The 15,264-nt window shown below is 44.1% G+C and overlaps 1 protein-coding gene across 1 annotated transcript; it reads right to left on the bottom strand.

Moving 5' to 3' along the window:
* Positions 1-11,755: 11,755 nt before the first annotated feature.
* Positions 11,756-13,712, bottom strand: LOC123065431 (dnaJ homolog subfamily B member 3). The gene is made up of 5 exons (XM_044488708.1): positions 13,372-13,712; positions 13,156-13,252; positions 12,974-13,053; positions 12,814-12,870; positions 11,756-12,395 (listed from the first exon to the last, which is right to left on the bottom strand). Exons 1-5 carry the CDS (start codon positions 13,477-13,479, stop codon positions 12,162-12,164), a joined length of 576 nt encoding a protein of 191 aa, XP_044344643.1. The 5' UTR covers positions 13,480-13,712; the 3' UTR covers positions 11,756-12,161.
* Between the last annotated feature and the right edge of the window lie 1,552 nt (positions 13,713-15,264).

Raw genomic sequence — 15,264 nt, 5'->3', positions numbered from 1 at the left:
CATCAAAGCGCATTCGTCAAAGGTCGATCAATACACGACAACTTCATGCTTGTTCAGTGCACCGCCCGCCGACTCCATGCCCTCCGATCACCGGCGGTGATGCTCAAACTAGACATATCGAAGGCATTTGACTCAGTGCAATGGCCCTTCTTGGTGGAAGTTTTGCGCAACATGGGTTTTGGTCACTGCTACGTCTTGAGCTTGCGTTGGTTTTCCTCGAAGAGTAGAGGGTGATGCAGCAAAGTGTACCGTAAGTATTTCCCTCAGTTTTGAGAACCAACGTATCATTCCAGTAGGAGGCTCCTCAAAAGTCCCACGCACCTACACAAGCAAACTGAGAACTCGCAACCAACGCAATAAAGGGGTTGTCAATCCCTTCACGGCCACTTGCGAAAGTGAGATCTAATAAAGATAGTATGATAAGATAAATATATTTTTGGTATTTTATAATATGGATGCAAAAAGTAGAGTGAAAGCAAATATGATAAGAGATAGACCCGGGGGCCATAGGTTTCACTAGTGGCTTCTCTCAAAATAGCATAAGTATTACGGTGGGTGAACAAATTACTGTCGAGCAACTGATAGAAAAGCGCATAGTTATGAGATTATCTAGGCATGATCATGTATATAGGCATCACGTCCATAACAAGTAGACCGCCTCCTGCCTGCATCTACTACTATTACTCCACACATCGACCGACTCCTGCCTGCATCTAGAGTATTAAGTTCATAAGAACAGAGTAACGCATTAAGCAAGATGACATGATGTAGAGGGATAAACTCATGCAATATGATATAAACCCCATCTTGTTATCCTCGATGGCAACAATACAATACGTGCCTTGCAACCCTTTCTGTCACTGGGTAAGGACACCGCAAGATTGAACCCAAAGCTAAGCACTTCTCCCATGGAAAGAAAGACCAATCTAGTAGGCCAAACCAAACTGATAATTCGAAGAGACTTGCAAAGATAACTCAATCATACATAAAAGAATTCAGAGAAGGTTCAAATATTATTCATAGATAAACTTGATCATAAACCCACAATTCATCGAATCTCGACAAACACACCGCAAAATGAGTTTACATCGAATAGATCTCCACAAGAGAGGGGGAGAACATTGTATTGAGATCCAAAAAGAGAGAAGAAGCCATCTAGCTAATAACTATGGACCCATAGGTCTGTGGTAAACTACTCACAACTCATCGGAGGGGCAAGGATGTTGATGTAGAGGCCCTCCATGGTTGATTCCCCCTCCGGCAGAGTGCCGGCGAAGGCTCCAAGATGGGATCTCGCGGATACAGAAGGTTACGGCGTTGGAAATTGTGTTTCGTGGTGCTCCTGGATGTTTTCGGGGTACGCAGGTATATATAGGAGGAAGAAGTACGTCGGTGGCTACCCGAGGGGCCCACGAGACAGGGGGGCGCACCCTACATGGGGGGGGGGGCACGGCCCCCTATCTTGTGGGGACCTCGGAAGCTTCTTGACTTGCACTCCAAGCTCTCCGGGTCACGTTCGTTCCAAAAATCACGCGCCCGAATGTTTTATTCCGTTTGGACTCCGTTTGATATTCCTTTTCTTCGGAATACTGAAATAGGCAAAAAACAACAATATGGGTTGGGCCTCCAGTTAGTAGGTTAGTCCCAAAAATGATATAAATGTGTAAAATAAAGCCCATAAACATCCAAAAGAGGTAATATAATAGCATGGAACAATAAAAAATTATAGATACGTTGGAGACGTATCAAGCATCCCCAAGCTTAATTCCTACTCGTCCTCGAGTAGGTAAATGATAAAAAGAGATTTTTGATGTGGAATGCTACCTAGCATAATTCATAATGTAATTTGGCATGAATGTTCAGATCCAAATGATACAAAATAAAAGTTCATATTAACATAAAAATGGTGATACTTCAAGCATACTAATCAAAGTAATCATGTCTTCTCAAAATATCATGGCTAAAGAAAGTTATCCCTACAAAATCATATAGTCTGGCTGTTGCTCTATCTTCATCACACAAAGTATTTAATCATGCACAACCCCGATGACAAGCCAAGCAATTTTTTCATACTTTAATAATCTCAAACTCTTTCAACTTTCACGCAATACATGAGCGTGAGCCATGGACATAGCACTACATGTGGAATAGAATGGTGGTTGTGGAGAAGACAAAAAAAAGAGAAGATAGTCTCACATCAATTAGGCGTATCAACGGGCTATGGAGATGACCATCAATAGATATCAACGTGAGTGAGTAGGGATTGCCATGCAACGGATGCACTAGAGCTATAAATATATGAAAGCTCAACAAAAGAAACTAAGTGGGGTGCATCCAACTTGCTTGCTCATGAAGACCTAGGACACTTTTGAGGAGGCCCATCATTGGAATATACAAGCCAAGTTCTATAATGAAAAAAGTTCCCACTCGTATATGAAAGTGACAATATATGAGACTCTCTATCATGAAGATCATGGTGCTATTTTGAAGCACAAGTGTGGAAAAAGAGATAGTAGCATTGTCCCTTCTCTCTTTTTCTCTCATTTTATTTTTTTCCCTTCTTTTTTCATTTTATTTTTCTTTTTTTCTTTTTTTCTTTGGCCTTTTCTTTTTTTCTTTTTGTCCTTTCTCTTTTTTCTTTTCTTTTTGTAAAGTCCGAAGTCTCATCCTGACATGTGGGGGAATCGTAGTCTTCATCATCCTTTCCTCACTAGGACAATGCTCTAATAATGAAGATCATCACACTTTTATGGAATTACAACTCAAAGCTAGAACAAGATATGACTCTATATAAATGCCTCCGGCGGTGTACCGGGATATGCAATGAATCAAGAGCGACATGTATGAAAATTATGAAGGTGGCCTTGCCACAAATACAATATCAACTACATGATCATGCAAAAAGCAATATGACAAAAGTAATGCGTGTCATATGAACGGAATGGTGGAAAGTTGCATGGCAATATATCTTGGAATGGCTATGGAAATGCCATAATAGGTAGGTATGGTGGCTGTTTTGAGGAAGGTAAATAGTGGGTGTATGGTACCGGCGAAAGTTGCACGGTACAAGAGAGGCTAGCAATAATGGAAGGGGGAAAGGGTGTGTATAATCCATGGACTCAACATTAATCAAAAGAACTCATGTACTTGTTGCAAAAATTTAGAAGTCATCAAAAACCAAAGCACTACGTGCATGCTCCTAGGGGGATAGATTGGTAGGAAAAACCATCGCTCGTCCCCGACCGCCACTCATAAGGAAGACACTCAATAAATAAAATTGTGCTCCAACTTCATCACAAAGCGGTTCACCATACGTGCATGCTACAGGAATCACAACCCTTAACACAAGTATTTTTCATAATCACCTCAACTAGCATGACTCTAATATCACTACCACCATATCTCAAAACAATTAACAAGCATCATATTGATCATAGCATCCAATTCTTTTTTTATGATAGTTTTTATTATACCCAACTTGGATGCTCATCGTTCTAGGACCAACTTTATGATCATAGCAAATACCATGCTGTTCTAAAAGACTCTCAAAATAATATAAGTGAAGCATGAGAGACTAGCAATTTCTTCAAAATTAAGACACCACCGTGCTCTAAAAGATATAAGTGAAGCACTAGAGCAAAAACTATCAAGCTCAAAAGATATAAGTGAAGCACATAGAGTATTCTAGAAAATTCTAATCAAATAGGCTTCTCCCAAAAGGTGTGTACAACAAGGATGATTGTGTTAAACTAAAAAGCAAAGACTAATATAATACACGACGCTCCAAGCAAAACACATATCATGTGGCGAATAAAAATATAGGTCCAAGTAAAGTTACCAATGAACGAAGACGAAAGAGGGGATGCCTTCCCGGGGCATCACCAAGCTTAGGATTTTGGCTATTATTAAATATCTTGGGGTGCCATGTGCATCCCCAAGCTTAGTCTCTTGCCACTCCTTATTCCATAGTCCATAAAAGTTTTACCCAAAACTTGAAAACTTCATAACACAAAACTCAACAGGAAATCTTATAAGCTCCGTTAGTGAAAGAAAAGAAAACCACCACATAAGGTACTGCAATGAACTCATTCTTTATTTATTTTGGTGTTATACCTACTGTATTCCAACTTTCTTATGGTTTATAATCTAATTTACTAGCCATAGATGCATTGAAATAAGCAAACAACACACGAAAAACAGAATCTGTCAAAAACAGAACAGTCTGTAGCAATCTGTAACTAACGCAAACTTCTGGACTCTAAAAATCCTAAAAAGTAGGAAGTCCTGGACAATTTGTTTATTGAACAACAGCAAAATAATCAATGCAAAATCACGTTCATGTGATTTAATAAAATTATATTCGTGCGCGCAAAGTTTCTGTTTTTCGGCAGAATCAAATCAACTATCATCGTAGGTTATCCTATAGGTTCTACTTGGCACAAACACTAACTAAAAGATAAAAACACATCTAAACAGAAGGTAGATGCAATATTTATTACTAAACAGCAGCAAAAACAAAAAACATAAAGAAAATTGGGTTGCCTCTCAACTAGCGCTATCGTTTAACGCCCCTAGCTAGGCATAAAAGCAAGGATAGATCTAACGAGTGCCATCTTTGGCACTAAATTCATAAGTAGCACGCATGATAGATTCATAAGGTAATTTGACTTTCTTTCTTGGAAAGTGCTCCATGCCTTTCTTTAAGGGAAATTGGAATCTAATGTTCCCTTCCTTCATATCAATAATCACACAAATCGTTCTAAGGAAAGGTCTACCAAGAATAATAGGGCAAGAAAGATTGCAATCTATATCAAGAACGATAAAATCTATGGGCACCAAATTTATATTTGCAACAATAATAACATCATTGATCCTTCCCATAGGCTTTTTAATGGTGGAATCCGCAAGGTGCAAATTTAAAGAGCAATCATCAAGATCATGGAAACCTAAAATATCACATAAAGTTTTCAGAATCGTGGAAACACTAGCACCCAAATCACACAAAGCAAAACACTCATAATCTTTAATTCTAATCTTATAGTAGGTTCCCACTCATCATTAAGTTTTCTAGATATAGAAACTTCCAAATTAAGTTTTTCATCATAAGATTGCATCAAGGCATCAACTATATGTTTGGTGAAAGCTTTGTTTTGACTATAAGCATGAGGAGAATTAACAACAGATTGCAACAAGGAAATACAACCTTTTAAAGAACAATTATCATAATCAAATTCTTTGAAATCCGAGATGGAAGGTTCAATATTATTAGAAGTAGAGGATTCTCCAATCTCACTTTTACTAAATTTAGCATTAAGATCTAAAGACTCCGAATTCTTGGGACGCCTTCTAGTCAAGGTTGATTCATCATCACTCCCATAATCATCAAAATTCATATTGCAAAACATAGATCTAATCGGAGACGCATCAATAACTTTAAGATCCTCATCATTATTTTCATGGAAACTAGAAGAACACGCTTTTATAAAGCTTTCTTTTTAGCACGCAATCTAGCGGTTCTTTCCTTCCACTTGTCAATGGAAATTCTCATCACTTTGAGAGACTCATTGATATCACGCTTAGGAGAAGAAGATCCTAGTTTAAGAGAATTAACATCAAGCGAAAGTCTATCAACGTTCCTAGCCAAATCATCAACTTTGAGCAATTTTTCTTCAAGCAAAGCATTAAAATTCTTTTGAGAAATCATAAATTCTTTCACACTATTCTCAAAATCAGAGGGCATCTTATTAAAATTACCATAAGAATTATTGTAGGAATTTCCATAATTATTAGAGGGATTACTAGGGAACGGTCTAGCATTAAAATTTCTTCTATAAGCGTTGTTTCCAAAACTATTCCTACCAACAAAATTCACATCCATAGATTCATTATTATTCTCAATCAAAGAAGACAAAGGCATATCATTGGGATCAAGAGGAATATTTTTAGTAGCAAACATCTTCATAAGTTCATCCATCTTTCCACTCAAAACATTGATTTCTTCTATAGCATGCACTTTTTTACTAGAAGATCTTTCGGTGTGCCATTGAGAATAATTAGCCATAATATGATCAAGAAATTTTGTAGCATCTCCTAACGTAATTTCCATAAACGTGCCTCCCGCGGCCGAATCTAAGAGATTTCTAGAAGCAAAGTTCAAACCGGCATAAATTTTTTGTATGATCATCCATAAATTCAAACCATGAGTAGGGCAATTGTGAAGCATCAATTTCATTCTTTCCCAAGATTGGGAAATATGCTCATGATCAAGTTGTTTAAAATTCATAATATCGTTCCTAAGAGTGATGATCTTAGCGGGAGGAAAATACTTAGAGATAAAATCATCTTTGCACTTGTTCCAAGAATCAATACTATTTTTAGGCAAAGACGAAAACCATACTTTAGCACGATTTCTAAGTGAAAACGGAAATAACTTCAATTTGACAATATTGTTATCCGTATCTTTCTTCTTTTGCATATCACATAAATCAACAAAATTGTTTAGATGAGTAGCGACATCTTCACTAGGAAGGCCGGCGAATTGATCTTTCATAACAAGATTCAGCAAAGCGGTATTGATTTCACAAGACTCAACATTATTAAGAGGAGCAATCGGAGTACTAAGGAAATCATTATTATTGGTATTCGAGAAATCACACAATTTGGTATTATCTTGCGCCATGGCAACAAGTAATCCAACACACAAGCAAGCAGAAAAAGGCAAGCGAAAAAGAGAGGAGGAGATTGGGAAAGAGAGGGCGAATAAAACGATAAGGGTGAAGTGGGGAAGAGGAAAACGAGAGGCAAATGGTCAAATAATGTAAATGCGAGGGAGATGGGTTTGTGATGGGTACTTGATATGTCTTGACTTGAGCGAAGACCTCCCCGGCAACGGCGCCAGAAATCCTTCTTGCTACGTCTTGAGCTTGCGTTGGTTTTCCTCGAAGAGGAGAGGGTGATGCACCAAAGTGTAGCGTAAGTATTTCCCTCAGTTTTGAGAACCAAGGTATCAATCCAGTAGGAGGCTCCTCAAAAGTCTCACGCACCTACACAAACAAACTAAAAACTCGCAACCAACGCAATAAAGGGGTTGTCAATCCCTTCACGACCACTTGCGAAAGTGAGATATAATAAAGACAATATGATAAGATAAATATATTTTTGGTATTTTATAATATGGATGCAAAAAGTAAAGATGCAAATAAAAGTATACTGAAAGCAAATATGATAAGAGATAGACCCGGGGGCCATAGGTTTCACTAGTGGCTTCTCTTAAGATAGCATAAGTATTGCGGTGGGTGAACAAATTACTGTCGAGCAATTGATAGAAAAGCGCATAGTTATGAGATTATCTAGGCATGATCATGTATATAGGCATCACGTCCATAACAAGTAGACCGCCTCCTGCCTGCATCTACTACTATTACTCCACACATCGACCGACTCCTGCCTGCATCTAGAGTATTAAGTTCATAAGAACAGAGTAATGCATTAAGCAAGATGACATGATGTAGAGGGATAAACTCATGCAATATGATATAAACCACATCTTGTTATCCTCGATGGCAACAATACAATACGTGCCTTGCAAACCTTTTTGTCACTGGGTAAGGACACCGCAAGATTGAACCCAAAGCTAAGCACTTCTCCCATGACAAGAAAGACCAATCTAGTAGGCCAAATCAAACTAATAATTCAAAGAGACTTGCAATGATAACTCAATCATACATAAAAGAATTCAGAGAAGGTTCAAATATTATTCATAGATAAACTTGATCATAAACCCACAATTCATCGAATCTCGACAAACACACCGCAAAAAGAGTTTACATCGAATAGATCTCCACAAGAGAGGGGGAGAACATTGTATTGAGATCCAAAAAGAGAGAAGAAGCCATCTAGCTAATAACTATGGACCCATAGGTCTGTGGTAAACTACTCACAACTCATCGGAGGGGCAAGGATGTTGATGTAGAGGCCCTCCGTGGTTGATTCCCCCTGCGGCAGAGTGCCGGCGAAGGCTCCAAGATGGGATCTCGCGGATACAGAAGGTTACGGCGGTGGAAATTGTGTTTCGTGGTGCTCCTGGATGTTTTCGGGGTACATAGGTATATATAGGAGGAAGAAGTACGTCGGTGGCCGCCCGAGGGGCCCACGAGACAGGGGGGCGCGACCCCCTATCTCATGGGGCCCTCAGAAGCTTCTTGACTTGCACTCCAAGCTCTCCGGATCACGTTCGTTCCAAAAATCACGCTCCTGAAGGTTTCATTTCGTTTGGAATCCATTTGATATTCCTTTTCTTCGGAATACTGAAATAGGCAAAAAACAACAATATGGGTTGGGCCTCCGGTTAGTAGGTTAGTCCCAAAAATGATATAAATGTGTAAAATAAAGCCCATAAACATCCAAAAGAGGTAATATAATAGCATGGAACAATAAAAAATTATAGATACGTTGGAGACGTATCAGTCACCAGTGGCTTTCATGGATCTGCGGCCTGCTAGCGAATTCTTCTACAAGGATCTTAGTGAATGGGACCCCTGGAAAGCAGATCTTCAATCGCGTGGGGCTACGGCAAGGCGACTCGCTCTCACCCATGCTCTTCATAATGATCATGGAGCCGTTGCAAAAGATGTTTGCTCTCGCGGTATAAAGGGGGGTCCTGGAGCCTCTAGCGAGCTCGGGTTTGCAGCAACGCCTATCGTTTTTTGCTGACGACGTCATGATCTTCACCAAACCCAATGCTACAGACCTTGCAGCATGCGCAACCCTACTCCATCTGTTCGGAGAGGCTTCTGGCCTCCCGGTAAACATGAATAAGAGCGCAGCCTACCTAATACGCTGCTCGGCCGGTGAGGTACAGGCAGTGGGACTGATCCTAGGCTGCAAACAAGGGTGTTTCCCATGCAAGTACCTCGGCTTGCCTCTCACCCTTCGCAAGCAAACGGCGGCCCAGCTCGCTGACTTGGTGGACCAACTGGCACGAGCGCTGCCGCGATGGAAAGCTGCCACTATGCCCAAGTATGGGCGCCTCATCCTGGTTCAGGCGGTCCTTTGCGCCATCCCGCTACATGCCATGCTAGCGATCGACTTACCACGGAAGACCATTGCCGCCATGAACAAAATTTGCAAGAGCTTTCTATGGTGTGCTAGCTCGGAAGCCCCGACCGGCAAATGCATTGTGGCGTGGGACAGGGTCTGTGCTCCGAAGTGGGCGGGCGGCCTTGGGATCCCCAACCTAAGGTGGCTCAACTATGCAATTCAGGCCAGATGGCCATGGCTTCAAAAGACGGACCCGACGAGGCCTTGGGCAGAATTCGAGATTAGGGTGCCTGCAGAATCGAAGCAACTCATGGAAGCGGCCACCCGTTGCACTCTGGGGAACGGCAAAGATGCCTTGTTTTGGGAGGATAGGTGGCTTCACGGGTGCCGGGTGCAGGAAATGGCCCCACACCTTCATGCACGGATTAGTACAAGGGTACGCTCAAAATTATCAGTTTGCGAGGCCCTGGCGGATGGCAGATGGGCTGACAACTTCGGGCCGGAAATGACTGCCGAAATGCTTCCGGAATACCTAAGCCTTTGGGCCGAAGCTGGTCAAACCACCCTAAACCCCAATGCAAGTGATTCATTCTCATGGTCATGGGAGAAAGATGGCTGCTTCTCAACGAGGTCTGCATATGCGGCAAAATTCTGGGGGCAGAGAAGTGATCCATACGGCTGATTTCACCTGGAGATCGAGGGCCCCGCTTCGCTGTCGCTTCTTCGCGTGGCTGGCCCTCCAGAACAGGTGTTGGACGGCGGACTGGCTAGCTCGGCGTGGCCTGGATCATCCGGAGCGTTGCCCTTTTTGCGATCAGCATGAGGAAAGCATCAGCCATCTTTTGCTTGCTTGTGTTTGCCATTGAGGTCTGGGCCATCGTCTCGGCAGCCGCAAATAAACCAAGCTGGGGGCCAGCGGCAGGGGACAACATAAGCCAATGGTGTGCGAAGATAGGAGGATGAGGGAGGGAGTGCAAGGACGCAAGAACTGCCTCGACACTCGTTCTATGGATGCTTTGGAAACATCGCAATGCCATTGTCTTTTTTTTTTGACGAAAAAGCAGCAGGATGCTGATTTTCATTGATATAGTGAAAGGGACGGTACAGTTACAAGAGAGGGTCAGGGAACACTAGCAAATCAGGCCTAGCCAGGTGCCAGCAGCCCCGCGTAATTACATTGGCCTCTACCCGGAATCATGGAAGGGACGGTACAGTTACATTGGCCTCTAGCCAAGGTCAGGGAACACTAGCCATTGTCTTTGATGGCGCTTCACCTTCCATTCGGGCAGTGATTAACAACATACACTCAGAGGGCACGGCGTGAAGGAAGGCAGGTATGCTTCGGGGAGACGCTTGTACCTTCCTTGAAAAGCTTGCAGAGTGGGCGCGTAGATCAGAGTAATCGTAGTGGTAATGAACGTTGAGTGGAGTGGATTAGGAGGGAGCGTGATGCTCAAGCTGTAAACTGTAATTTGTAACATCACTGTGGAGGGGCTCTTTTACCCCATCTCCTTCTATAATATATAGTACGCACTCTCGTGCGTACTCGAGAAAGAGACGAGAACTCACTGGAATTTATTTTCACCATACAAATATGCGCAGTTGCACTACACACACGAACAAATTCAAAGTTCAACATCATTCGCATTTTTTCCTTCAGAGTTACACATTTGAAATGAAGGGGAAGAAAAACAGAAGTAGCATCGTCAGCGGAATGAAGCATTACATGCCAATTGGTTGCTGATCAGGTTCAGTCTGTTGACTGAATGTATTCTAGGTACATTTATATGAGCAGTGACAGTAGCCCTGCTGCCACGATCGAGGAGGCGAGAATTACGGAGGATATCCCACGACAGAGCTTCCGGTGGGCGCTGGACGGGTTGAACATGCTATCACGCGGGTACATCTGCCCCGGCGTCCCCACTATGCCAAACACCGGCGCTGGCTGCACGTACGGGTACTCGTACGGCTCAGCCGGCGGTGGAAGGTAGTACACGGGCGTTGGTTCCGGCTCCGACGGCGGTGGGTAGTAGTACACTGGCGTCGGCACAGGCACCGGAGGAGGCGGGTAGTACTGTGCCGTTGGCTCCGGCTCCGGCTCCGGCTTTGGCTCAGGCTCAGGCTCAGGCTTTGGCTCTGGCCGTGGCTCTGGCTCTGGCTCCGGCTCCGACGGTGGAGGGTATTTGTATTCGTGCTCAGGAGGTGCTGGGTGGTGCGACGGCATTGCCGGCGGCAGCGGGTGCGGATCCAGGTCGCAGACGCACATGAGGCACTTGCACTTGTCGTCCGTTGGTATGCCCATTGCAGGGGACACAACAAGCAAAGAGATGGATACCAGGCTTATCATCATCCGGAGGGGCAGCATTTGTGTCGATTGCTAACAGGCAGATCTCAACTATAGTTAGCAGGCCGTGAATCCAACACCGCCTTATATATGAACTGGATAACCAAGTCTTGGTTACTGGTGCATATCCTAAACAGGTATTGGTATGCTGGTGCAACTGCTGCTAATTTCTAGGGTTTATGTGTGATACACGCTCTGTTTCTGCAAAGCTAGGCACCCAACCGAACCACCTATTAGTGCAATTTCTTTTTCACGGAAAAGGTAATAATCTATTCGGTCCTCGTTGTAAGTTGCCACCGTTGGTTACGTTCACGCATCATTCGGGTTGACACTTGACAGAACCAGATAACAAGTGGGGGGACAAGCAGCTTCTAGATGAAAAACACGTTACACGTACTCTTTACTGATTTTTTGTTTGTGACAACTCCAACACGTGTCATCGTGGTTGCTTTTGAAGTAAATACACCACAGTGCAAAACATCACGTCTTCACTTCTGATTCTCATCTATGTACACCTACAATCTATCCAAGAAAAACTAACAATGGAGATCCTTTCGAGTTGCTGTCAACTGGAAATATCTACCGTCTTCTTTATTCCGCTCATCCAGTGGGTTGATGTACAGTACCGGCTCCTGCTGTGTGCATCGCTACAGCGCTCGACGGTTCCTGTGAATGGCTCTCCCAGTCTCTGCAATTCAGTGTCTTCACGCCGGTGATCCTTGTAACCAGGATCGTACACCCACGGACGCATGAACTGCGGTGCAGATCGCGCGGGTGCTTAGCAGCCCGAGAAAGCCGTCTGGCTGAAGCATGCCGAGCTGCCGAACCCCTGAGGCCGTACCCGGGAGGGGGGTCGACGCTGCTGCTGCGCTCCGCCGCTGGGTGCGCTGAACCGCGTCGACGAACCGGTGCTGGTGAAGAAGCTGCTTGGTGGTGGCGGTTGGGGGGAGCTGAAATCTTGCATCATCCCGTCGAGCATGGATTGGAGTTCCCCCAGGGAATACACGGGCTCCTGCACCAAGTCAAGCGGGGGTTGTCAGTGATGGTTTCAGGCATGCAGCAGAACCAGTTTCCCAGGACATTCGGTTTTGATCTACATGGATTTACCAAACTGTGGGAACAAGAAATATGCTGGCGGTGCCATGCAACCCAATCTTCTTACAAAAATATCACGGTTAGTTGTAGATTCTTCACGATTGTCATGATTGTTCTAGAATCCTGACGTATTTTTTGTTACCATAGTGACATCATTTCCCCTCAAGTTTATCTTCAGTCAAAAGGACATAAGAGAACTGATTTACAGTTCAGACATGCCAAACTGAAAGAAAGTAGCCGAGTCGGGGTTCAAACTCTAAAATCTCCACACTACAAGGAGCGAACCAAAGTGTGGCATGCATGATGAACATTAGTTACTAGTTAGTAATACGTACCTCTCTACCAACGGTGGCCATGAGCGAGAGCATCTCCTGAAGGAAATCATGGAAGCCCTGACAATGCAACACCGGAAACTCCGAGTTAATTAACGGCCATGGTGAATACGATACGAGCAGTCGTAGCTCATTAGGAGAAGCAAACTCATGAATTAATTACCTCGACCTCTTGTTGGCTGTCGTCGAGGGGGTCGTACATCCCGGCGTCATAGAGCTCCCTCCGCTTCTGATCCGACAACACTGCACGAGACCGACATTTCAAACGTTAACAAAAGCACCCAATGCACACCTATATGGAACATGTATAGAAATAATAAGAGAATCGGGCGGCACGGCAAGTACCCTGGTATGCCTCGTGTATCTTCTGGAACCTTCCCTTGGCTTCCTCCGCGATCGCCGGATCCACACGGCCATTGGCAATCTTATCCGGGTGCCACCTCTGCGCCATTACGGATCATCAGAAGATAAACGTCAAACTCTGCTTCTCCCGCTCAAACCGGAAGAATTCAGAGGAGACACGACCGAAGCACCCGTTAAAGAGACTGCTACTCTACTCACCATGGCGAGGCGGTGGTAAGCGGCCCGTATCTCGGCGGCGGACGCGCCCGGGTGGACGCCGAGCACGGCGTAGTAGGAGGACTGGTGGTACTGCGATGGCGGCTGCATCCTCTCGTCTTCACTGCCTCGATCAAGCTATTACAATCTCGCGATCTCACGCTGGGGCGTTAGGGAGTTCCTGCTACTGGTGCTTCGATGGTGACCTGAGACGGGGAGAGACAGCGAGGCGTCGGAAAGGAGGGGCGGGCGCGCGGCGTATATAAAGGCGCTGGGCTGGGTGCGGGAAAAGGAAAATATCTGGTGGCCGCGGCCGTGGCGCGCGCGGGAGGTGGTAGGAGAGGAAAGGAGAAGATGATAGGCGAAGCATTGCGAAGTTTGAAGCCAGGTTGGGCTTGGGCGCCCCGCCCAGCGCGGGAAAATATCTTGCGTCCTGAAGGTTCTGGAGCGGCCGACCGTCGCCACCTCATGCGGACGGAGCCAAGATATTTTCTGCTGCCTCCACTTTCTGTGGCTGCCGGTGGCGGTGGCCCCACATCGACATACCGGCCTATGTCCGGCCTGATTTTGATCTTGGTGGGACCCGCGTGTGCATGTGCGTCCCTGGAACTTTCTTCTGAGCTGCGCAGCTCAATGTTTCGTGCAAACACGACTGCTCTGACAGCAACACGATATTTCCTTATGGTTACTTCTTCGTGACAGGCTAAATATCAGAATACTGCTTCAGACGAAATTCTTCCGTCTCCCTTTCTACATTTGTGTGATGTGTATTGATGCATGGGAAGAGACAGCCTTTGATCTTGTTTGGGACCGTGGTTTTGCTCTGTGTTGTTGGGATTCAATCATCTCAGTTATCTACTCTCCCGTTTCTAAATATATGTCTTGAGATTTTAATATAGCCTACATACGAAGCAAAATGAGTAAATCTGCATTCTAAAATATATCTATATACATTTGTATGTATTAATTTATATTAAAATCTCTAAAAAACACTTATATTTAAAAACGAAGGGAGTATGACATTGTGTTGACTTTCTCCACACTCCCCTCTGAACTTGCAATGGATATCTTGGTATTGGGCAGCTGGAGCATTTGGATGCAAAGGAATAATTTGTTTTTCCTAACATCAGACCAAGTGTGCTTTTCTAGAAAATTTTGTTCAAGAAAGACCTATAGATCATGAGCCATAAAATGTTTGAAAAGTACTTTCTTCGTCCCAAAATAAGTGTCTCAACCTAAGTACAATTTAGCACTAAAGTTAATACAAAGTTGAGACACTTATTTTACGACGGAGGGAGTACAGCCCAATTCTGCACTGCTGGATCGGAAGTCACCTTCAAGTCTAGTTGGTTTATATCTTTGATGATTATGTTGCCTAAAACATGAATTGGCTCAAAGCTGAGCTCCGGCTCCTTTTCTTTTGCTTCTTTTGTTTCCTTTCTTTTCTTTTTGACTTGTATATATCTGATATGCTTTTCTTTGATATATGAAAATTTATCGTAGAAAGATTGTTCTACGGCGTATGGCGAGTGCTAAAAAACACAATATTTCACTTCGGAGATAAACATATACGAGATAATTAGCTATCTCCACCAAGTTATTACAACTCGTTAATTTTAGATCACTACTTGTTAATTTTGGGCTTGGGCGCCCTGCCCGGCGCGGGAAAATATCTCGCGTCGTGAAGGTTCTTGAGCGGCCGACCATAGCCACCTCATGCTTCCTAGTTCCTCGCATGGAGGCGGGGCCAAGATATTTTCTGTTGCCTCGAGTTTCTGTGGTTGCAGGTGGCGGTGGCCCCACATCGACATACCAGCCTATGTCCGGCGTGATTTTGATCCGGTGGGACCCGCGGGCGCATTGTGTCTCTAGGTTTTTTTTGAGCTGGACAACTCA

The sequence above is a fragment of the Triticum aestivum genome, chromosome 3B (genome assembly GCF_018294505.1).
Source record: "Triticum aestivum cultivar Chinese Spring chromosome 3B, IWGSC CS RefSeq v2.1, whole genome shotgun sequence".
Classification (NCBI taxonomy): domain Eukaryota; kingdom Viridiplantae; phylum Streptophyta; class Magnoliopsida; order Poales; family Poaceae; genus Triticum; species Triticum aestivum.
This window is presented reverse-complemented; position numbering and strand designations above follow the sequence as displayed.